Raw genomic sequence first — 24,261 nt, forward strand, 5'->3', positions numbered from 1 at the left:
CAATACAATCGAATTCTTGCTTTTTTTTTGCATACCCTCACTACTTTGAAAGGTGTTCCTGACTGCCAAATAACAAAAATAGGCCAAAATTCCAGGGGTAATGCGGGGAATGAGTCGCGTAGCGCCGCACCAAATGGATGAAATTTCCCTGCCCTAGAGATTCTGACAATGTAAAAAGCCACGAAAGCGCGAAGCTCATCTGTGCGTGTTTTTTAGGGCTAAGCAGGTGAAATATACGCGGAATCGATAGATTACAATGAAGTTACTCCACACTGGTTCGGTATTGGCTGCTCTATCATCGGTAGTCTTGTCATTTCCATTGACTGTCAAAGTCCCCGCCAATGACATTGAATGTTACTACGGTCAGGTGCACACTGTGGGAGCCAAGGTCGGCTTTTCATATGCTGTCCAGGCAGGTGGCTCTTTTGACATTGATTTGACCATTAGGGGTCCTGATAAAAGAGTAATCTATGAACAACCAAAAGATAGCCAGGGTGAATTTGCATTTGCTGCTTCATCACCGGGTGAATATGAATTCTGCTTCAGCAACGACATGTCCACTTTCTCAGAGAAAACCGTTGAATTCGATATCAGTATTGACACCGATATCAAGGCTAGTCTACCAAGCAGTGTGGGTGTTGGAGATACAGATCGAGTTGAACAATCTATTTCCACCATTGAGGACAGAACTTCCAGTATGTTGAGATCTCTCCATTATTATAAGACTCGTAACAACAGAAATGAGTCGACCGTCAAAAGTACTGAGGCTCGTATTTTCTATTTCTCTATTTTTGAGGTATTATTGATGGTTGGAATGGGTGTCTTGCATGTTACTATTGTACAACTTTTTTTTACTGGATCTCGTAAGCAACTTGTATAAAAAAATCTTACTGTTATTTATTAGTGGTCTGAATTGATTTGTAGTTACTCCGTGGTCGAGAGTTGCTGGGCCGGGTCAGCACAAAATTGATCGAGAAAGTTTCGTTAAAAATAATTTATGTAGTTAATTATTTAGAGTACAACAGCTGATGTCATTAGGCTGACCAGTATTTAAATGCTTGTGGGATGTCGACACTAACAGGCTTGACAGCCAATGTTCCGTTTTGTTGTATTTCTTCCGTTGCCTCTTCCTGTCCTAGTAATTCAGCCTCGGAAGTTGACAATGATACATTTGTCGACATGACCTTTTTCGCTTTTTGGAGCAGCGCTTGCACCCGATCAGAGTTCCCCTCTGATGCCTCCTGAATTGCCTGGTTTAGTACTTCATCAACAGAGTCGGCCTTCCGATGAAGAGCCAGCCTATCCAGAAAGACCTTTTCCCGTTCACGGTCTAGCTCTCTTCTTTCAATATCCAAAGTTCGTTCAAGTTGACTGAATTTTGCTAGCTTGAGATCAATCTTGGTTAATTGCTTCGATACTAGGGACATATACTGTGTGTACATCTCTCGCTCGATATTGGTAGCCAAGGCTTGAGATCTGGCACCAATTATACCCAGAGAAACAGCAGCTGCTTCTTTAACGCTAGGGGTGTCGGGTCCAGAGCTTATTTCTTTATCATCACTGGACTTTATCTTTTCTCGCAATGCTTCAATGCCTCTACCAGCAGCAGCTGATGCCACACTAGGCTCAACTAAACCGGCCAAAAAAGAAACCACGCTCATCACAGGATTGTCCGCCTGAGAAAAAGGAATATGACTTGTCGAATATTTAAGAGGACCAAGTTCATCATCATCATCATTCCCATTTTTTTCTTTCAAATAAGGATCCTCGATCGAAAGGCTTATAAACTTCAAAAGAGCTTCCTCACGACTCTTGGTCGCAATGTGCTTAGAGACTGCAGTCCAGTCATGTGGTGTCTTCTCGACACCTTCTAATAGCTTGAGAATCTCTTCCTTAGTCCAATCGGACGTCGAGTTCGAACCATTTGTAGTTGGCTTAAGTGGCGTAGATTTGAGATTCTTGTTAGGGTACACAGAGGCCGAGTTGCTTCGGCTCTTTGGTTTATCAGATTTATCGCTATCCTTGTGCACGATGATCTCGTCGGTTGACGCTACATCTTCAACACCTTTGTAAAACTGAAATGGGAAAAGGCCCCTTGGAGTATCGAGCAGTGGTTTCCAATGGCCCGTGAATGGCGGATCAACATCCATGGGCCTAGACTCTATATTAACCTGATAATTGATAAGACCCCACTTTTCTAAAAACTGGTGCACTCTCATGATTGCGCACACGTCACCAACCAGGTTTCGTCGGCATGCTGTGACCGTTAGATATTCTTCTGGGTTTAAGCGATATGTGTTTACAATGAAATCACGATATCTGCGGTAGACGTGGGGTGTTTTCGATCGGTTGCGGTTGTTGAAAAATTCTGGCAATGACTTGCGTTCAATTTCTGATATTTTAGTTAACGAGAACCAACCAGCATACGATGGGATTATTATTTTATGCGTTTGTTGCACAATGGGAGCTGTAGGCTGCAGGATTTGTTTGCGCGCAATTTCAGAGGGACCCTCTGATGGGATGGCTGCAGGTAAGTCTGTTGGAGGTGAATCCAAAAATGAACTTTGAACTGAACTTTGTACTGTTTCTCCAACTGGCTCAGGAGCAGAGTCTAAAACTTCTTTCTTCACTTCATTGAAAGGTGCGGCATCTTCCATTTCATGATCTTGTGGTTCCGCAGAGAGGGAAGTCCCGGTGTCTTCGGTCAGTTCTGTTTGAACTTCTTGAGGAAGACTATCACCATTGAGCTCTGATGAAGACTGATTGTTAGAAGCATCAATCTGATCGATGTCAGCAACCGAATTCTCAGAAACCCCAGTTGATGGCTGATCTGGTAAGTCATTGGATGTTGGGAAAGCTAATGGCGCAGCAGGTACTTCAGGCTCTGTTGGAAAGTCGGGCATTGGCGTACCTGATGGTTCTGCAGAAACAGATGAAACGTCAGCGGTTTCTTTTGCCACTTCTAGACTCTGAGATATTGATCCGCTTTGAGTAGCATCCGGATCATTATTGTTGTCTGATGCTCCATTGTTGTCATCTGTAGATAATGTAAAATCAGACTTCTCTTCTATTTCAAATTCGCTTTTGGGCTGACTACTCCGTTGGTCAGGAATAATAATTGAATCTTGTCCTTGCTCCTGTAGAGATTGACCTAAGGATCCTATTTGGTCTGGTGCGGAATCTTGTACTGATATTGGTGCCGCCTCAACGTCTGTTGCCCCTGTGTTTGGGGGTGATTCTAATGCAGGTTCTTGAGCAGAAAATTCTGGCACAGAATCAAGATCCATTTCTGAAGCCAACCCAGACTCTGATTTTATTTCTGAGTTATCTTTGTCGGACTCAGAGGCCTTTTGCTCATCCTCTAAATTAATCGCGGGCTCTGAGGTATTGTCAACCCCACCCAGATCACTAACATTAGCCTGTAATGAGTCTGACAGTGGAGCACTGTCAAGATTACCCGATAGTATGCTATCATCTTGACCAAAATCTATATCATCAACATGTGTTCCCTGGTCTGTCGAATCAATATTCGTATGTTTAGCAAAATCCATATTGTCAGTTAATAAAGTGTCATCGACGCCATCCTCAATATCTAAACCGAAATCATTACCTGTATCAACATTGAGGTCGTCTAATGGGGTTGACGTTGAATCATTTTTTTCTTGGTCATCTGACATTGTGACGACTTAAATTATGAAATATATCTGGTCGCAGCGTCGAATATCACCGAGGTATATTAGGCACGGCAAAATAAACAAATACTCCAGTACTTATTATACTGTACCCGCCTGCTATTATTCACCAAGTTCTTAGATTCAGCGAGAATTAATTTCTAATAATGGTTTAAGTGGACTTGGTTGATGTTGTCGGCTCGAGGTAAGTTCCGGTTACACGCGTTCGTGTTTTGACATAGAATTTCAAATTAGAGCCAGCCCACTACGCTAAGCAGGGTAACGAAGGGTAAGGGTGTGTAGTAGACATGGGTTTAAGCTGGGCTGTGGATCAGCCTCCAGTTGTGTATGACAAAAGGTAGCATGTATAACCATTTATAATAGTCCCTACAAGCAATCCTCGAAACGGTTTGAAATCGAGATATCTCGAAGTTGGATCACAATTGACTACTGGGATGACAAGCAGGGCCGCTTTGGGCATGGGATTATATTAAGGTTGCAGTAACGCAAGATACAGCCTAAAATATGCATGATTGTACAGTCCTCATGTAGTTAGTTACCCTCAGTCACTATTCATAAGAATTATCAAATAGGCCTAAATAAATAAATACAATGACAATTCCGGGATACGAGCCAGAGAAATTAGATAATCACATGTAGACTATTTTAAGTCTCCAAGTCAAATTTACTTTGTTCGACATCGAGTAAATCTGACAGTTTCTCTCCAATGTCACAGACTACCTTGCTTATAGTCTTTACGATCTCTGTCTCTACGGAGGAGAAGATAAACTTTCGAATGAACTCGATAGCAGAACAAACAACAATGACAAACAGGGGAGCAAATAAGCTGAATATGATAAACTCGAAATCCTTCCCTGGACCGGTATGGAGAGGTGCTTTTATAACTTTGTTCCACAGTTCATAATGTACTAGGGGGTGCTCGTGGCATAAATAAACACCAAACATTAAGCCCCCTATACCATCTATAAGAGCGCTATCAAAACTGAATCGACCAATAAGCATAAAAAACATGACCGAAGAAACAAGCGCCATGGGTGATGCCTCAACAGTCAGAAGAAAGTGTGCCCCTCTAACTTGGACAAACTGGCTAGTATTGTCTTTGCTAAAAAAGGCAATAAGTAGAATATTGACCGATAATAAGAATAGGTTAATGCAGAAAAGAGTTGCGGTAGAAATACCTGAGTAGAGATGTTCATATTCTTTGAGGTACGCACCGATGAGGAACAGAAACACAACCCAAAAAAGAGGACTGTACGTGTGAAAATAATATACGTGAAGACACATGGCAATAAATAATGTTAATATCATACCGACATAGCTTTTATGACTGGCAGTAATAGGAACTTTGCTGAGTGCTGGGGTTAATGCCATTAAGCCAATAAACGCAGTACAGAACCAATAAGCCGAAGTGGTTACTGGAAACAGACTCTTGACCACAAATGCAGAATCCATGGGTACCTCTGCCAGTGTTGCAACTAGTAGCCAGGTCCAAGAGTACATTACAACCTGTATCCAAATTCTAACAATGGCTTTGACACTGGCGGTGCGGCCCGATAAAAAATATCCAGATAAGAGAACAAACAAATTCACGCCTGGTCTCGCACCAATGCTCAAAACATTGATGGTGAGCTGCTGAAGATAGGGTTTTGGCCCACCACTGGGGTCATACCAACCAGTGTTCCAAGAATAGTGGTGGTAAACTATTATAACCATGGATATAATCCTAAGTAATTCATAATTCGACTGCCTTTTTACTGTCATAATAATTTTAACTAAAGGTACCCTCGGTGTTAAGTGATTTGTTTCTAGACCTCTAGAACCGACAGTACATAGCATGGATTCTAAGGGCACTCCCTCATTTTTATAGTAAAGAGGCTACAAAATGTACTAATGGTTGTTATCGCGTGCCACACGTCAATAACAGTTTCAAGGGCCTAGCAGATATTAATTAATTCTATCCGAGATAGGTACCTCGTGCAAGGATCCTCGCATTTTTTTTTGACGTTTCGAACCTGGTCTATACGATTTGTGCCTTGAGATTGGAACTAAGTAGAATTGGGTTCTGCAGGGAGTCAATTGTCTATTCCCCATAAGCTGAGGAAACTTACCGTACCAAGACTGTTCCAATTAGGATGCTTCAGAAAAGAAGGACACTCATTACTTGACAGGTCGAACTCAGTTTTGACGACTGTTTGATGCATACCCTATGCCGATCGGTCACCTTTCCTGTAGCCTCTATTATCCCTGCTGCATATAATCTAGTGCATACTACTTACGATTGGAATTCCCCAGACTTCAGACTTAATAAGGTATTTCATTGACTGGAATTCTCCGTGGTTGGTTAGTGTCTCATTGGAGAGGCAATGGAATTATAGGATTTTGTTAACCCATCTTCGCCGGTTAACAAAATAAGGTCCTATCTCAGGAGTAACTCAAGCTAAGCTTAAATAAGTATATACTATGTCTTTAATATACCACACATATCAGACCAGAATCACATTGATCTAAATTTAATTGGATCCTCCATTCAAGAGCCGAATTAACGGTGGTAACAAGCAACTGCCCATTCTAGTTACTTTTATATGGATAGTCAAGTCCTCGGCCATATTATGGCCCATTTAGGATATGCCAAATTGAATGTTACGGGACCTATATTTGTATGATGTCCTTGTGAGGGATACCACAGTAAGATAGAATAATTGTAATAGTTTTCAATATGATCTGGAGGACAAAGATAAGCCTTTGGATGACCTTCTTAACCGTCGGGTATCATGACGGCTTTGTGTTAGACCGTTCCTATCATGCAGAAGGGCGGAGCCGATAGCCTTGCGATACGAGCTTTGGGATTGTTGGGATAGACTTTAACCGCGATCTGTCTCCGCGGTACGGTACCCCACTTGTCGGAAGTTATCAGGTCGGGTCGTTATAATCTTGCACGTTTGCACATTGATTGCCAACAGACAGTCCAGCTCCTGTGCAAATTATCACAATGCCTGTTAGACCTGAAGAATTGCTTCAAAACTACCTTATTGCTTTGCAAAAGAACCCTATTAGGTGAGTAATCATGACAATGAATCGGAGGATAGCCGCTGTTTCGAAAACCAATGGCTAACTGTAAATCAGAACGAAGTCTTATACTTCAGCTACTCTCAATGCTCTCTCCGAATTAATCGCATCAGTTTTGGCAGGTGAGAAGGATCCTAGCACTGGGTCCTATTTTAGCTCTAGAATCCCTAAAATGGCAGTTTATGGGTTTTTTATTTCTGCACCGCTATCGCACTATCTTATTCTCTGGCTTCAAAGGGCTTTCAGAGGTAAGAATGGCGTAGTTTGGAAGTTGCTACAAATTTTAGCGTCAAACCTGGTTGTTACTCCTATTATGAGTGCTGTGTTCATCACATTCATGGCAATTATTGCTGGCGCTCGTTCTGTCAAGCAGATTGCTGGTTCATTGAAAGTAGGATTCTTCCCTGTTGTCCGTGCTAGTTGGGTCACTTCCCCGTTCACATTAGCAATTGCCCAGAATTTTATCCCTGAACAAGCATGGGTACCTTTCTTCTCATTCTTTGCCTTCTTCCTTGGCACCTATAATAATTATACTGTCAAGTTGAAGCGTCAACAAGCCCTACGTGAGAATGAGAAATCTAAGGACCAATGATAACATTTGTAGATTCAATAGATGAAATTCACATGCTGTTTTGTGTGAGAAGAATATAAAATATCGATATCTCCCAGTCGACAGAGACGACTTGAGAGATTAGAGTTCGGGCTCTACCTTCAAATAGACAAAAAATAAAATCATATTTAATAAATACAGGAATTCGTCGGAGATTAATTGCAAAAAGCCCTGTGCCCTTATTTCAGCTCAGTACTTCAGAATGTTCTTGACGCAATTTCGAAAACATTGGTTTGTAGATAATATCTCGAATCGTAGACCGTTTATTCATGTCCTTGTTGAGACATCCAGTAACCAAGTTCGTAATTTCAGGGCCCACCTTTTTCGACATAGACTCCTCATCCCATGGGTTGTTTAGGATCATACTACGTAAAATGGGAGGAATACTATGATTCCAAGGAAGCTGGCCCATATAGAGACCATGGATAACTACTCCATACGCCCAAATGTCAATAGCTGGATCAAGTATTGGAACTTCGGAAAGTAATAGCTCGGGCGATGCATATGGCATTGAACCACAATTGGCTGTCATAGCACTAGTGGGGCCATTAGATTTCTCACTAGTGAATAATCGAGCAGGTGAAGTAGATCTTCGCTTGAGTTCTTGGTTGCCCCCCGCAGATGGAGTTTTCAAAGAAGAACGACTGATAGTCGAATTGGGATTCTGATGGTGGCTTAAAATTGACGAAGTTTCAGATGGTCCAATTATTAAATTCATTGACCTCTCCGACCCAGACGACGTTGAAGTCAAGATAGATCGGGAAGAATCAGGCGAGTTATTTTTAGACTCGAATTGTGAGTTCATACTGTTGCTGGCAGCAATATTAATACTGCTAATAGTTCGGCTGTTGATATTGCTTTTACCATAATAATCACTAAGGCCAAAGTCGCAAAGGACAACCTTATGTTGACCGTTGCCAATATCTTCCAACAAACAGTTTTCTAGCTTTACGTCACGATGTACAATAAACTTTGACTCGTGCAAATATAGCAGAGCACTACCAAGCTGAAACACGTAACTTGCTAAAGCGTTATAGTCAAGATTCTTACCTCGAGTGGACTTCACTAAATCAAACAAAGTGCCACCCGTTATTCGTTCTGTGAAGCAATAAGTAGCCTTTTCATTTGCCTCGACTGACATCAGCTTAAGAATATGAGGATGATCTAAAGTCTTCCAAAGGGATACCTCATGATCAAATTCATTCTGAACCCGTTCCATATCTTCAGCAGTTGTGGAAGGATTGAACTTTTTTACAATCTTCACTGCCCTAACTAGCTTGGACCCTGTCTCTTCATCTATTGTATGAGCCTCACGAACTTGACTGAAACCTCCATAACCAATCATCTTACCAAGAAAAAAGCTTCCAATTTGCTCACCCATTTCAGGATCTCCGTACAAAGGATAATTAGATGCCCCCCCAACGAATGATGCATTTCTACTTGTGATACTCCCAGCACCCCCACTAGTCGTAGAGTCAGAAGTCAGACTTCCAAATTTGCTGAGATATTGGTACGCTGGAGAATCAGAGTATGAAGAATTATTTGAAAGAGATGTGGATCTCGACAAATGCGGGTTCCTTGGTGATGATGCAAACGCCCTTTTCATCCCTTCTTCAATATTTCCCAAAGCTGGATACATCGTTGCTGACCTCTCTTTCATCCGTCGAGAAAAAGGCTGCCTTGGGGATGATGATGCAGACGCGACAGTAGGAACGGATGAGTTTCCAAATCCTGTGAAGGAAGAGTTATTATTCATGGAACCAACTCGGGATATTGGCGCACTTTTCAAAGCTCCCGTTAACTGGGGCGGCAAATCTTTGGAAGAGATAGTGAGTGGCGACGACGTTTCGAGTGCATTTTTGAGTTTCTTTCTGGTGCTAAAGGGAATCTTCTTCCAGTCTGCCTCAGATAAACCGAGAGTAGGAGAGGATAGCATATAGGCAGATGCAATTGTCGGACTAAATTCGATTTCACCAGGTAAGTACTCAGGTGATATCATTGACGACTGGGTGGGAGGTTGGGCGATGCTAATATTATGGGTTGATGCAGATGTATTATGTGAGTATGATTGAGGGTCTGTAGTAGTAAGATTTGATACTGGCTGAGATGGGTGCCTTGGTTTATCCACAATTCCTAGAGTTAGTTCGGAATTTCTTTCATTTGCCAGTCCTCTTGATAACCCACTAGCATGTATCGCTGGACCACTTATACCATGGAATCCAGTTCCAGATGTTCCTACAGTACCCTGTCCCATCCCTACACCTTCGCCTAATCCCTCGATGCCTCGATCCATATCAACAGCCTGATCTACGTCCATTTTCATATAATCATCTGTCTGAGTACCAGGCTCAAAGGTACTAGTGACCGATCCTGGAATATATTCAGCTCCAATTCCTTCAGTACTTGGATCATACATCGCTGCGGCTGCTACATAGGAAGAAGAGCTTGGCCCTAATGCGAATTGCGAATGACTTTCTTGAAAATGCTTGTTGTCTCTAGATATCTCTTGAGTGGCGTTGACAGGGCCATCAACCCCAGAATCGGCCGATATAGACCCCAAACTAGGACCAAGATTGTTTTGAGCATTTTTAGTGCCTTGACCCTCCAAACTATTGCTCGCACTGCTTCCACTACTATCAGGGCCACGTACTCTAGGTACCACCAGTGGAGTGAGTTGCTGATATAATCTGCTTCTATTGGGACTAGTACTGGTGGTACCTCCTGTAGTGAACAGAACTGGTGGAGAGCCAAGCTGTGCTCTTGAACCAATAGTGGCGGTTGGTTTGTTGCTACCCGAAGGGATGGACACTGGCATGGTAGGGTTACTCATACTTCTTGCCGTGACGTGAGTTCTTGGGGCCGGAATATTATGGATCACATTATGATTTGGTGGCGAAGACGATGCAGACGAGGATGAAGAAGAATTGCCGACCCCAGCAGTTTTCCCCTGAATAAGCATTATTGAAAGCCAAAATCACTGGATCAGTCGGAGCGATTTCAGCCTACTGCTCAACGTACAACGTTAACCAAACTCAAGCAGTTAAATTATACTACAATAACGATTTCTTGGAAAAAAAGTAGCGAAATGGAAAGTCGGATCTAGATGTTCTGGTTGTTCAGTCTGGGGTACCCGATACAATACCTAGTATCAAATCTTGTCCTGTTAGTCATATATGCACAAACTCTCATCACAAATCACAGTGGAAAATGAATGGGTAGGCACTTACAAATACACCTCAATCAAGATCATAAACCGTAGTCCAAACAGACTACTCACTTGATAGTTAATATAGTTTGATTTCAATGGCCTGTTTATTTATGTCCAAAGATCAGGTCTGCATTTCTTCTCTGCTCCACAATACAAACTCTTTCATGTAGTTTAAATTTCCCCACACGCCAGTATAGTGTACTAGCTGTGACATATGACTTAATTGAGGTTCGGCCAAGACCCGAGCCATACTAGTGGCTGGCACGTGATTGTGCAATGTGGCATGAGGGGTCAGGATTGGCCATTGGGCAAGGCAAATTAACAACCCCGAGCTAAACGGGATAACGCATAGAATTACGTCATGCAAGAATTCAAACTGGGTGAGAAGTAAAGTTTAGTAACTACAAAATACCAGTTAGCCTCCATTGGGTGGCTTAGTGATACAACTAGATTAGTTCTTGCTGACAGAGTGGATTGAGTAATAAGACCGCTCAAGCCTGTGACTGTAATGCGAATTAGATGGTTAGGAAGGTTCCTCACCTGCTTCATGATCACTTCTGTATCTTATTAATTAAGGCGATCTGTAATGATAACTTCATCATATGGTTTAAATTACAGTGTCCCGCAATTGCAATATAGTATTTTGATGGCACGGAAGAGAGTAAGAAGAATCATATACCACATTGTTCGAGTAGTTAATGTCTTCTCAAGTAGGGAGTCGAAATATGTACTACACAATTGGCTCTAGGCGACCCCATCTCTTCAGCTCTTCCAACCAACGTTAAACATCTTTTACAGAATCCATATCGTCTCCTGCCAAGCAGGAGCTATGAGGCCCGCGGTGGCCAGCGGAGTAGGTGCGCCGGGCAGAATTTCAGGGTTGGTTCTGCCAGATGCATGCTAATTTGCATGCATGCACCTAGCCCAGTACCTGCATATGACCAATTCTATCATGCTATCTCAAATTCTTAACAGCCCATCATATCTGAGCGAAAATATGAAATATTTTCTATTCAAGAGAGATAATTCAGTTGCCTCAATACATTCAAGAAGAGTCGTCTGAGTCATTAGGAGCGATCCATTGTGGGAAAGGTGGGGTACATTGTGGAGAAGCAGGGATAAGGTCCGAGAAAGAGCGGAGAACTACAACCAATCCCTCACACACAAATGCAAGGGAATAATAGGAACAATCGAACCCATCTGGAATAATGGTAAGCCAACTGCCCAGAAGTTTGTTCAAGCGATCGACACAGATCTGACTAGAGCAGACGGAACCAGCAAGCAGCAATGGCAGGAATAACTTAGACAGTTATCCACACTAGAACTCAGATAGTACTTTAGTTATTCTAGCAACACTGGTTTGTAACTTCTGATAAAAGTTGGGAGAGGTATGTGCAAGCAGAGTTTGTTGAAGCTATGCTTAATCTGCCTCCTTCTGCACGATGAGGTCCACATGCAGGAGAGAAGTGCAGCTCTCCAACAACTAAACTCAAGTGTCAACAAGAAAAACCAGCAGTGAAATCCAATGTACTAATGAGGCTCAGAGTCAAAACAGGCTGGCAGGCATACCGGCCGTCTTTTGAATCATTTTAGCTTTAGAAGCTTTCTATGGATATGTCTGTCCTGGGTTAGGTGTTTGTCGCAGGATAAAAATAATTATATACAAATAATACATAAATAATATGGTTAACGAGAAAAGTCAGGCGGAGTACTAACAAGAAGCTATGCTCAAAAATGAGACTTGGAGAGTTGGACTCGGTTAGGAACCCGTCAGAGACCTACATGCGAGACAAGTAAGCATACAATATTATCAACCTCATGAAAGCGATGTAAACTTGGATTTGACCAAGACTCATCTGAAACAGGAGATATACTCATATGCCCCTGTTGCCCCATTGAGCTAATAATAAATAGTCCATTGCGCACCTGCTGTAATGCGACGATAGGTTAGCTAGCTGCCTGAATAGGTGTGGGTTTAGGTGGGTTGGGAGTGGAAACTCTGATCTGGCCGTGTTTGGTGCAAGTGGAGTATCCAGCATGCATAAAATATAAGCCCCTTTTTTAACCGTGTGCCAGTAGTAAGCGTGTGCATTTTATGTACCGCGTCAGACCAGAGCTCACACAGATTACAACCAGATTTAGGATTAGAAGTCACGACGTCAAACATTGGCATCAGTGGTATTATCGGTAACCCTAACAGTGGTCCAGCATCGGCTCAAATATATAAGTGTTAAAAGACCCTTTAATCAAACTTTGGGCATCAGTCAATACAGGGGGTAGTTTTCTGTTGCAGCAGCATCAGACGATAAGATCGACGTACACACAGGCACCAGTTATACTTGCAGATGCTTGGTACATGGGTGAAATTGAAATTCAATTTATCATAGTATCTGTGTTGGTTTTCACGGTCGCGACAAGGGAGCGTCTTCAGGCCCAACGCGATTTATATTGGGTTCATTTTTCTGTGTTTTATCATTGATTATATTATTGAAATTATTTAGGGAAGGCATTTAGCTTTGTCACACAGTAAGTTGGGACTTGAGCAGGGGGAGGAGACACCGCGGTACCTCATATTATTTGGGATCGTACTTCGACTCTTGAATAGGGAACTAACTCAGTCCAGTAAAAGTCTAGGATTATTTCTTATCTTACTGACTTTCGGTTTAGTTTAACCTTTGTCATTGGACATTCCACAGTGCTGGGTTGTTTCCTTTAGATCTGTGCTAATTGTTGCTTATTTTTTTTAGGACTGCTAGACCAAGCCTTTTGTTTTCGACTCCTATGTCTATTCATTCATTTTTGTTTTGAATTACTGAAATAGCTTACTTTCTCGAGTCGTTCGTTTGTCACTCTCATTATTAACTACAAAGTACAGTTGCTACAACTTTTGCCATGTCTAGCGAGATTATGGACGATGATGATTTTGATCAGTTATCATCATCACCATCTATTCATGAGGAAGAAATTGATTTTCAATATGTTTATGCTCTGAGGACCTTTGTAGCCACAGAACAAGGTCAGGCAAATGCATTTAAAGGCGATTCCATGATCCTGTTAAATGATACCAATAGCTATTGGTGGCTAGTAAGGATAGTGAAAGATTCCACTGTTGGGTTCTTACCAGCTGAACACATCGAGACACCTTGGGAGAGACTAGCAAGGTTAAACAAGCACAGAAATGGCGAACTTTGTATGGTAAATCCTATGGATCTTGCAGCCAGCGCCAAAGGTAACAATCTGACGAGAATGTTCAGTAAAGGAAAGAAAACAGATATGCCCCATGGTCGCCAGGTTAATACCGGTGAACACTCTGTCAATAAGTTGTCCTCTAAATCTGTCAGCTTCCATAGTCAGTCAGTCTACGTTAGTGCATCAGAGTATGAGTACTCTGCCGACGAAGCAGAAGATGATGACCATGAAGAGGCAGCTGATGATGAAGTAGCAGATGACGAAGATGAAGGAGATGAGGGAACCCAATCCAAAGTTGCTGCTATCGAAAACCACGCTCAGTTTGGTATTGACTCTGAAAACCACGAACAGCCCGATCGAAATGCCCTGAAAGTGCTTCACAATGGAATTATTATAGACAACGTTGACCGAACACCCAAAGATCACATTAAAGTGTCAGATAGGTTGGATCATGGAGCCAGTCCCACTCATCAAGATATCGATACAGATGCCACAGATGATGGGGTAGTGATTGCCAAATTTGGAGATAATCAACTACATCAACATAGGTATTTACAACCTGAGCTCCAACAGACTGTTCCATCTTTGTCCACAGAACAGGAACAGGGCCGGCATCATCTGCCTCAAGGAAACGCCGCCCAGCAGCAGCAGCAACAGCAAACGCGTGAACAACCACCATTAGCTCGGTCATCACTTGAAAAAGATCAAAGCGGCAGTTCTCTTGATAGCAGACCAGTTAGATCATCTATAGAATACCAACAAAACCGACCATCCGTTGACCGGCCATCTTTTGATCAACACAACGGCCGTAAACCGTTATTAATCCAAAAGACTAGAGGCCGAGCTGGTTCTTACAGCTCAAATAACTCTTCAGCATCTTCAACTACTTCGTCTGGTACTGGCCTGCGATCGTTCATGAACAAGTTTCGGGCAGTTTCAAACAATAGCATTGTCGGTGAGGACCTAGGAGCTGCTATTCTTTCGTACAATGATGCCAGTGGCACCAGGCAGCTTGCTGATATAGATGAAAGAGCAAAATCAGGTTTATCTAATCATGATTCTCTTGATAGTGTTAGTGTTAGCTCTGCTTCGAATTCGCCTTCAGATAAGACAACCAAAAGAAGATCTCTTATTACAGCAAAGTCGTCTATTGAACAGCTATCTTTGCGCAAAAAGGCAACTAGCTCACCACAAAAGCAAGGAACTACTGATCCTGTACAACAGCAAAGCTCTACATTTGGCAGGCTTTTCAAGCGCAAATCGAAACAAAATCTAATGGACAAGGAGTCCCAAAAAGCTAACAAACAGGCACTTGAAGAGCAGAAGCAAAAGCTGGATTCGATACAACAACAACTTGAGAAAAAACATGACAAACAACAGAATCCACAACAACCTCCAGTTCAATTTGTACACAAGCCTGAATTAGTGGTCGGAGATAAGCGTTCAACTCGTAGCCTGGGAACTCTTGAACAACCCAAATTCCAAGACCAATCGTATTATGATCCGCGGTTGGAGGATGTGCCGCCAGTAGTTAGACCATCTGGTCTAGCTGACACAATGACACCCGGCTCTAGTGATTCTAGCTCTACTAGACTGATGTTGGCCAGCGCTGCCAGTTATAGTTCGTCAATAACTTCCCGTGATTCATTGGAGGAGGCTCCATCTGCGGCCAAGAGCATGCATAGCCCAATACCAGAGCATCCCGAGCTGAACACTGGCCCCAGTAATCAATTATATACAGCACCTGGTGTGAGAACATCTTTTCTTCAGCATAGACCAATCCAACCTGGTGTGCCTGTATCCAATGGAAATAGTCCATACCATGTTCAACCACCATTTACCCGTCCCCAAATGAGGAATGTATCAGCAGCCTCTGCAATTTCTGTCTCATCAATTCAGTCGGAGTCTCATTTTCAAGTCAAATCGCTGCCTCAGTCTCAGTCTCATTCTCAGACACCATCTCATGTACAATTTCAATCTCGGCCACAGAGTACTCCAGCAATCAACCGCAATCCTGCAGTTTCTACCCAGCGCCAAGATCACCGCTCCAGCCAGATGTTGGCTTCTGCTGAGGTAGAGGCAATTTTTAGACAGCAACCCCCAGCAGTGCAGCATGATGACTTGAAGTCAAACTCACCTGATAATCCCTATATAATCAGTGACTCGGAAGATGACCAGAAGGATCCAGAATCTGTTCCCATTGCTAATACTAGTCATGAATTGAACTCGATGAACGCAACTTCTGGACCACATGATATTATTGTTGACAATGATAACGATGATTATGATTCGGATGTCGTTGTTGTCGATAGTAGAGAACACACTACCAGGGCTACTCCAAGCCCTACTCCAAGCCAACGCCCTCCGCCCTCACTAACTGCACGAGACGAAGATGAAGAATCACCTGGATCGGACAGGATAGAGACTCCGACATTGGGTTACCAAGAACCTACACGCATTAATACTCACGAACCATACTCGACGACTACTCCACTTGCCTTTAAACCCAAGTCGTCCCTTCAACCTATACCACTACGCCCACCTTCCCCACCGAGCTACCAGTCCTCTGAACCACATGTTCCCTCAACCCCACCGCTACGCATGAAGTTATCAGATAATCAAGGGCTAGCGACTCAAAATTTGACTACTACTCAACTCCCTCTAACCCTCCATCCGGACATTATGCCTATCTATCAGGAAACTAATGATCGTCTTGGCCGTCTTAGTAGTGTAAGTACATTTCGTCACCTCAGTTATTGCAGTTATTGGACTATACTAACATGTTACAAGAAACTTGATGCCCTTCTACAGGATTATTCATGATGGCTCTACCTCCTTTCTATATTTTATTTATGATTGCATTTATTGATTCTGTGCTCAATTTAGAGCTCTGGGCTTTGTCCAAGACTCGACTGTTTGATATAAGTTTCAGCACTTCATGCCTACGCAAATGAGAGTGATCTACACATATTTTGGGTTACCCCTGAGAAATGCATGCAATACCAGGGATGCTTAAGTATCTTTTATCAACTTCTATCAGGTCATTATTATCCTTCTGTTACTGCCTCTAATAACAAGATTAGATTTATTATTTGCATGTTTGCTACACTTGTCTATACAGAGATAAAAGAAGCTATCATCGTTATCACGAACGTTTCAACCCTTAAACCAGACTCCCTTGTCAATTGAATAAGTTCTACAAGCCTCGAACACTAGCTAATTATAGAAAGCATCTGCCACAATAGTTTTGCCTTGAACTTGGGATTTTGGAGGCCGGCAAATAACTACCATCCAGTACATTATAGGGTGCTCGATAAGTAGGGTAAGGATTCTGTTTCTACTTGGTGCGGCGGAAACAGGGGCTAGTTAGAGGAAGATTTTTTCGGTGGTGTCTGGTTGGCTGTCGTAGTAGTGATATGCTTCTGTAGGCAACAGTCAATGGCGGTACTTATTCGGAACGACGAGACCGCTTGCTAAAAAAGGACTGACCGACCAAAACAACAAAAAGGTTTGGCACATTGGAAAGACAAGAAATAAACGCATTGGGCTGTGGTTTATTTGCTGATCATATTTTAAAGATTCTGCTTGAATACATAGTTTGTATTTAGAATTTTAGCTCATAGCCAACTGCTTTGTTGTTTATTTCTTCACATTGCAGACTGATATTTTAAGCATTGGTCAGTGCACCGCCATTATCAAGAAATAATATTCGATGTCTTGGTCACCTCAACCAGAGGCACTTAGCCAGTTGGCACAAGTGCTAGCCCACTCGACGTCTTCATCTAAACAGTATCGATCACAAGCTAGGAAGGCTTTAGATGATGCCAAATCCCAACCTGATCTGGACAACTATTTGGCATATTTACTGGTTAATCACTCAGACGCTGTTGGTCAAGATGTTCGTGGTACCGCTGGTCTGCTACTAAAAAATAATATTAGACCCAGGTACGCCCAACTACCAGCCGAATCACAGAATTATATCAAGACTGAAGTCCTGAAGGGACTAACTGATCCAGTTTCCCTAGTGCGTAATGTTGCTGGAAATGTTATTACTACACTTGTTTCAGTAGCGGGTATTGAAGGTTGGCCTGAAGTGCTACCCAATCTTATGTCAATGGCAGAGACTGGAGATGTTCGAGCTCAAGAAGGCGCCATGAGTGCGCTAGCCAAAATCTGCGAGGACTCCGCTTCGCAATTGGATGCTGTATATGACGGCCAACGACCACTCAACTTTATGGTACCAAAGTTTCTTCAGTTTACTACCTCATCATCCCCAAAAGTCAGGAGTCAGAGCATCTTTTGTCTTACTCAGTTTATATTGATTTCTTCGCAGGCGTTATTGGCCCATTTGGATACATTTCTTAATACTCTGTTTTCTTTAGCGAGCGACAACGATTCAGATATAAGGCGTAACATCTGCTCGGCGTTTGTATTACTGCTCGAGGTTCGTTCAGATAAATTGTTGCCTCATTTAGAAGGTGTTATCAATTACACCCTGCATTGTATTAAAGATGAAGACGAGCAATTGGCATCTGAAGCATGCGAATTCATTCTTGGATTAGCAGAGTCATCTGTTCCACAAGATCAAATTGAACCACACTTACCAAAAATACTTCCTGTTATTCTTTCGACTATGGTATACTCTGAAGTTGATAAATATATTCTAGAGGGTATTGATGAGGACGATGCCCAAGTGGCTGACAAGGCAGAGGATGTTAAGCCTGTAAACATCAAGTCGAAAAACGCTCATTCTGTGGAGAAAAAGACTGGCGAGGATGACTCCAGTAAGCATAAAGAATCGAAAAGTTTGCATTATGAAGAGGAAGACGGGGTAAATGATCAAGATGACCAGGATGATGACGACGATGAAGAGGATTTCGAAGGTGGTCTGGAAGAGTGGAATCTTAGAAAATGTTCCGCTGCTGCACTTGATGTTTTTGCTAGTAATTTTGCTGATACAGTTGTTCAAATATCACTTCCTTATCTTACTGAAAATATTGTTTCAAGTGAGTGGTCTATTCGTGAGGCGGCTATTCTAGCCTTTGGTGCTATTGCTGAAGGATGCGTGTCACAAGTCGATGTTCATTTACCACAACTCATCCAGTATCTAGTTGCTCGCCTTGGTGATAAAGAAGCGCCAGTAAGACAAATTGCATGCTGGACACTGAGCAGATATAGTCCTTGGGTGGTCGACCATTCCAAGACCGACCATCAGCAATATTTTGTTCCTGTATTAGAGGGTCTGCTCAAGTGCTGTTTAGATCGAAATAAAAAAGTTCAAGAGGCTGGATGCAGTGGGTTTTCTGTATTTGCTGAGAATGCCAGGGAAAGTATCCTACCATATCTAGGTGTGTCTCTCCAACAACTATCACTATGCTTCAGGAAATATCAGGCCAAAAATATGCTGGCATTATATGACACAATCCAGACCTTGGTTGACAGCGTTCCAGAGGGAATCAGTGAACCTCAACATATTGGTCTTATTCTTCCTCCCCTACTAGAAAAATGGAGTCAGATGAAGGATGATGATCGTGATCTGACACCTTTGCTGGAATGTCTATCAACGATTACTGCCACGGCTGGGGAGCAGTTCAGCCCTTATGCCCCTACTGTCTTCGAACGGACTTGTGCCAGTTTAAAGAATAATCTTATCCAGGAGCAGGCTTACCAGCAGGATCCATCTTCTGTGGATGGTCCAGATAAGGATTTTATTATAACTAATTTGGATTTATTGGATGGCATAGTCCAAGGGCTTGGCGAGCACGCTTCGCAACTCATTTCGCAAGCCCAACAGCCACCGTTTGTTGAGATGGTCCTTGCATGCTTCCAGGACGAACTTTTAGAGGTAAGACAGTCTGCATTCGCACTGTTAGGAGACATGGCCATTTACACATATGATCAGTTGAAGCCCTTCATAAGCACAATTCTTCGTGAGACAATTAGTCAAATTGATAGTTCAAACCCGCATGCTGCTGCTGTTTGCAACAATGCTATCTGGTCTGCTGGTGAAATTGCTCTTCAAATCACTCGTGAGGAAATTGAACCGTTTGTTCAAGAACTTTTGCAAAGACTTGTACAGGTTCTTCAGTCGCCAGCTGTTGATACTGTGTTGGAAAATGCTGCCATTGCCATCGGTCGTTTGGGTAAAGTATGCGCTGACATTGTGGCACCGCACATTGGTTTGTTCATCGATAAATGGTGCACTAGCATTAAGTACGTCGATGAGACCGATGAAAAAGATAGCGCATTCCAAGGAATTTGCCACATTATTGCTGCCAACCCATCAGGTCTCTCAAATGAGAAATCGCTACTTGTTTTTATTGACACCATAGCAATTTACAACGAACCAAGTCATGCTCTTGCCATGCTCATTTCTAAGGTTTTAGAGGGTTACAAAGGTTTCATCTCTGATTGGGACAAAAGAGTCATGGCACAACTTAGTCAAGAGAGTGCAAACAGCCTTCGTCAAAGATATGGCCTCTAGATTTTTAATAGATATTTTAGGCAGTACATAATAAATAATTCACGACTTGTAAATATGTTACTTCAATCGGTTGACTCTGAAAGTCGTTTAGGGGCAGTCCAAGTGGGCATAATCACGTGATACCATTTACCTCGAATTTAAGCACGGCTGATGTTGGGATTGGCCAATCATTGAGAGCCATTTTCTGCTCTGCAAGCAGATTGGCATGAGAGTTCATTGAAAAACAATTGCGATTGTCTGAAGAACTTCTCCGTCGAACGTACCACTTGCTTTTAGTAAAATCAAAAATATAAAATGGGTGCTCCAGGAGGAAAAACTTATATGGGATGGTGGGGTCATATGGGTAAGTAGCAGTCTCTAGATTTTTGATTTTGGTGAAATCAAGCGAACATTCAGGAAGAACAACGGAAGCGAACGGAAGCGAGCGGATGATTTTCGGTTTCTTTCTCAGCTCTCTGATATATTCGAGCAAATCTCAATGTGATATCAGGCTACTGTTTTCAAGCGATTGGATATCTTACGGATATTTCCATAGCGAGTGCTTGACAGACCTACTACAAAGAGACCCTTCATCGCAACCATTAATTGGTCGAGGAGGCTAGAAATCGAAAGAGATCTCTGTAGGGTAAATAGTTGTACTTTTGAGATGACGTCTTGAAAAACAATTAATAATATTGGCGACGAGACTAACCAAATTATAGGATCTCCTGCCCAAAAATACACCGTCAGATATGCTGTCTCTTCTCAAGCTCAAAAGCCATTATATGGCGTTTTGCACAATGCCATCTTCAACACCCTTAGACGTGTCAAGTCTCAAGCTTTCTTTGTCATTGCTCCTGTCGCCCTCTACTACTACATCTGGACTGAGGCCAATTCTTACAACAAATGGCTCTACACCAAGGCTGGTCGTGAGACTTTGGAGAAGCTCAACGCTGAACAGTAAGCCAACGCAGCTTCTTAGATAGCATGAATTTAATTTTTATTCTTATTTACAATCAAGGTGACAGAACTAACCATCCGAGTGAATTGCGATGATGGCCTGGGCTCAGCCTTGTGATGTTAGAGTTATATACGGAGGTACTAATTTCTAGTAGGATGCCTAGTTGTGTCACGAATTTGTGAAGTTAGATGATCAGCAGTTATCTCATTTTTCTCTTTGACTGTGACTTCGTTGTGAAAGTTATGTTTACTCTGTGGGGCTACCGCTGGGCGTAAGGTGAGTATCGTATTGATATTGATGCAAAGTGATGTTGAAGCGGCATGAGCCATTTCATTAACAAATTTGACCAACCAAATAATAATTTCGTGCATTATGATATAAGCATTAGGTAAAACATGTCGAAAACTAGTTTATAAAGGGGGGAAAGGGTCGGTTGTAAACATTTAGGAAAGTGTAGAGGTTCGAGATGTACATCAGCTCAGTGTCTCCTATAGTACCACTAATTGCAGCGGCTGCCACACCGGCTCCCTTGCCATTAGCGAACAACACCTGTCAGATAATGCTATTAGATCCTACTCCGAAAGCTCAAAATGAAGGCGACGTATTTGGAGTGGTGACCGTGAACTCAGCTAACAGATCAGTCCATATGAGAACACTCAATGTTTATCCCGACGGAACATTGGGAATTGACGATGTTCAAGGAGGACACCAGTTTCAGGGAGTTCTATTTTCAGATCAAGGCATAATCCTTCAACCAGAACCACTTCGCAGTTTGAAAATTGAAAGCGATCATACGCTTAATTTAATAGATTCTCTTTATGACCCTACCACAGGTTGGGAGTCAAACGGGAGTATATCCTTAAATGATGCTCGAAATGCTATTATATGTCCTACTTGGCCCAATAATCGCATATACTGGAGCTTGGACGGATTCACATGCCCCGAGTCCATCGATGTTGATCTTATTACTGTCGACATGCCATCAAAAATTGAATATGTGTTTTGAGATCTTCCCATATCGAGGCCCAGTTTATGCAAACAAAGCCAGATCCCTTAATCACCACTCAGCGGAAAACTTCAACTCACAAATTATAAGCCAACATTTCTTGATGGGATTTTCGTTTGCTTCTCACCTCCGTTCATCGCACCCTGTTCCAACTGAAGTCTTTGTAACCCTCAGGTAGACGACATATTTAAAAGTCTTTAACTGATAAAATCCGGAAGATAATCAGTAGACATATTACGATAGCAACACGAGCCTCCTCGTGTTATCGTCTTGATTTGCGCCAAGACATAGCGTACCTGTTAACTACATAAAATAAAATAAAACAAAAGCAAAATCATACAATATTCATCAAAACAAAACTTTTTGATTTCTTCCAAACTTCTTAAGCATCTTCTTCAATGGTACCTCTCTCAGAAACATAAATACCATCCAAGAACTTACGAATATCTTTATTTCTAACACGGCAGATTTGTTGAATGTCAGCAGCAGACTGTGAAACGTTTTCGAGTGAGTTACCCTCAAGAATTAGCTCATCCTTTTGGGCAGTTGAAATCGACACAGTAACACCCTCAAGCACATTGATAGTTCTGACGCGCTTCTCACCCAGGAAGTTTCTAATCTCGACAACTTTACCATTATCAAGGAGGTTAACATTGATGGGAAAGTGTGCATAGACATATCTCATCTTGTATTTATAACCCTTTGTAACACCAGTGATCAAGTTGGCAACAAGAGATTTAACAGTTCGAAGGGTAGCAACATGCTTTCTGTCACCATGGTGAACTGTGATTTTAATTTGTTTGCTGTTGACCTTCACAAAGGTGACATCCGCATGGCGCAAATTTTTAGTCAGAGTACCACGAGGACCGGTAACAGTAACAATTCGGGCCTTGATATCGACAGTGACTCCTTCAGGCACGTCAAGTATTTGGTCAGTTTGGATGAACTTCATTTTTAGACTGTAAGATGGGTATTGCTTGTTTTTGAGTTGATAACGAGGGAAAGTGAAAAATAGGTAGTGAAATTTCAAGTATTTATGAAAATTGAGTGGGTTTGATATTTACACGCTAGATGCGTATATTGTGGTATGCATAAGCCGTATATCACGTGACTGTTGATATAAAACGGAATTTTTCAAGGGAGTGGCCGATATTCAAGCTTAACTGGACCGCAGCGATGACAGCTGTTTCTGAGCCTCCTGTGCCGCTTTTCGAGGGGGCAGTTTCACGATACCAGGATACCCCGCATTTATAATTAATAATATTGTTTCCGTTATTAGATGTATATGTATTCACTGACTGTTAGATGTACGGTCATTATGAAACAATGGAAATCTAGTCATGAATAGTGATGATATTAAATAGGAAGAGCTTGTCTAAGTACCGATAACCCGCTCTTCTCCTATTTTGCGCAGGTTTATGTGTTTCGATTTATTGAAAGGTGCATACGTGATCGTCCATAGGCGCTATTTCTATCCCTGCCGACATATGGCTCTTACAATCGAACACACTTTTCCGCATGCTTTATGGGTAAACTTAAATTTTGGGATCTTTCAACCAGTTTAAGTTCAATTATATCTTATTGCCACGTTGGAAGTTGTCCGTAGTTTTTATATACCTAAAAATGCCTGAACCTAAGTTCGAGGGTCAGACTAGCAGTCACCAAAGTCTGGCATACACGTAGAGCTTAGGCCATTTTGTTGTATACCACTGTTCTTCTTGATTTTAAGGATGCCCTGCCTTATCTACTTGATACTGTACTCAAGCTTCCGTTTAGGTATATAACAGTAATTAACTCTAAGCTATAGAGCTATAGTTGGTAAGCGGGACCCTGGAAAGTCACCAATGTTGAATCAAAACGCGCGGCTGAATGCAGACACGAAACATACAAGCCTCTATATATAGCGAGGTAACGTCTTTACCAGCATGTAACACGCGTGCATTCGAGAGTCGCACAATCTTAAATCAGACCAAGGCGGCTGGCTAGACAAGTGCACTTGCTTTTGGTTGACCTGCCAATTCTGACCAGCTCATCAAGTAGAATAAAATCAACAATTTCTGTTGTCT

At 42.2% G+C, this 24,261-nt stretch overlaps 7 protein-coding genes across 7 annotated transcripts; 4 read left to right on the forward strand and 3 right to left on the reverse strand.

Moving 5' to 3' along the window:
• Positions 1-256: 256 nt before the first annotated feature.
• ERP3 (Erp3p) lies at positions 257-880 on the forward strand (the record flags this gene model as incomplete). Its single annotated transcript, XM_018880493.1, has 1 exon — positions 257-880. One exon carries the CDS (start codon positions 257-259, stop codon positions 878-880), a length of 624 nt encoding a protein of 207 aa, XP_018738307.1.
• A 154-nt stretch (positions 881-1,034) lies between these two features.
• SWI3 (Swi3p) lies at positions 1,035-3,677 on the reverse strand (the record flags this gene model as incomplete). The annotated part of the gene is made up of 1 exon (XM_018880494.1): positions 1,035-3,677. One exon carries the CDS (start codon positions 3,675-3,677, stop codon positions 1,035-1,037), a length of 2,643 nt encoding a protein of 880 aa, XP_018738308.1.
• A 3,253-nt stretch (positions 3,678-6,930) lies between these two features.
• On the forward strand, positions 6,931-7,350 carry AWJ20_3476 (uncharacterized protein; the record flags this gene model as incomplete). The annotated part of the gene is made up of 1 exon (XM_018880495.1): positions 6,931-7,350. One exon carries the CDS (start codon positions 6,931-6,933, stop codon positions 7,348-7,350), a length of 420 nt encoding a protein of 139 aa, XP_018738309.1.
• Positions 7,351-7,552: 202 nt separating this feature from the next.
• Positions 7,553-10,327, reverse strand: NNK1 (protein kinase NNK1; the record flags this gene model as incomplete). The annotated part of the gene is made up of 1 exon (XM_018880496.1): positions 7,553-10,327. One exon carries the CDS (start codon positions 10,325-10,327, stop codon positions 7,553-7,555), a length of 2,775 nt encoding a protein of 924 aa, XP_018738310.1.
• Positions 10,328-13,468: 3,141 nt separating this feature from the next.
• Positions 13,469-16,588, forward strand: BUD14 (protein phosphatase regulator BUD14; the record flags this gene model as incomplete). Its single annotated transcript, XM_018880497.1, has 1 exon — positions 13,469-16,588. The coding sequence occupies one exon, from the start codon at positions 13,469-13,471 to the stop codon at positions 16,586-16,588; it is 3,120 nt and encodes a 1,039-aa protein (XP_018738311.1).
• An 889-nt stretch (positions 16,589-17,477) lies between these two features.
• Positions 17,478-20,249, forward strand: KAP104 (Kap104p; the record flags this gene model as incomplete). Its single annotated transcript, XM_018880498.1, has 1 exon — positions 17,478-20,249. One exon carries the CDS (start codon positions 17,478-17,480, stop codon positions 20,247-20,249), a length of 2,772 nt encoding a protein of 923 aa, XP_018738312.1.
• A 2,328-nt stretch (positions 20,250-22,577) lies between these two features.
• On the reverse strand, positions 22,578-23,147 carry RPL9B (ribosomal 60S subunit protein L9B; the record flags this gene model as incomplete). Its single annotated transcript, XM_018880500.1, has 1 exon — positions 22,578-23,147. The coding sequence occupies one exon, from the start codon at positions 23,145-23,147 to the stop codon at positions 22,578-22,580; it is 570 nt and encodes a 189-aa protein (XP_018738313.1).
• Positions 23,148-24,261: the final 1,114 nt, after the last annotated feature.

The sequence above is a fragment of the Sugiyamaella lignohabitans genome, chromosome B (genome assembly GCF_001640025.1).
Source record: "Sugiyamaella lignohabitans strain CBS 10342 chromosome B, complete sequence".
In the NCBI taxonomy this organism is placed as follows: Eukaryota; Fungi; Ascomycota; class Dipodascomycetes; order Dipodascales; family Trichomonascaceae; genus Sugiyamaella; species Sugiyamaella lignohabitans.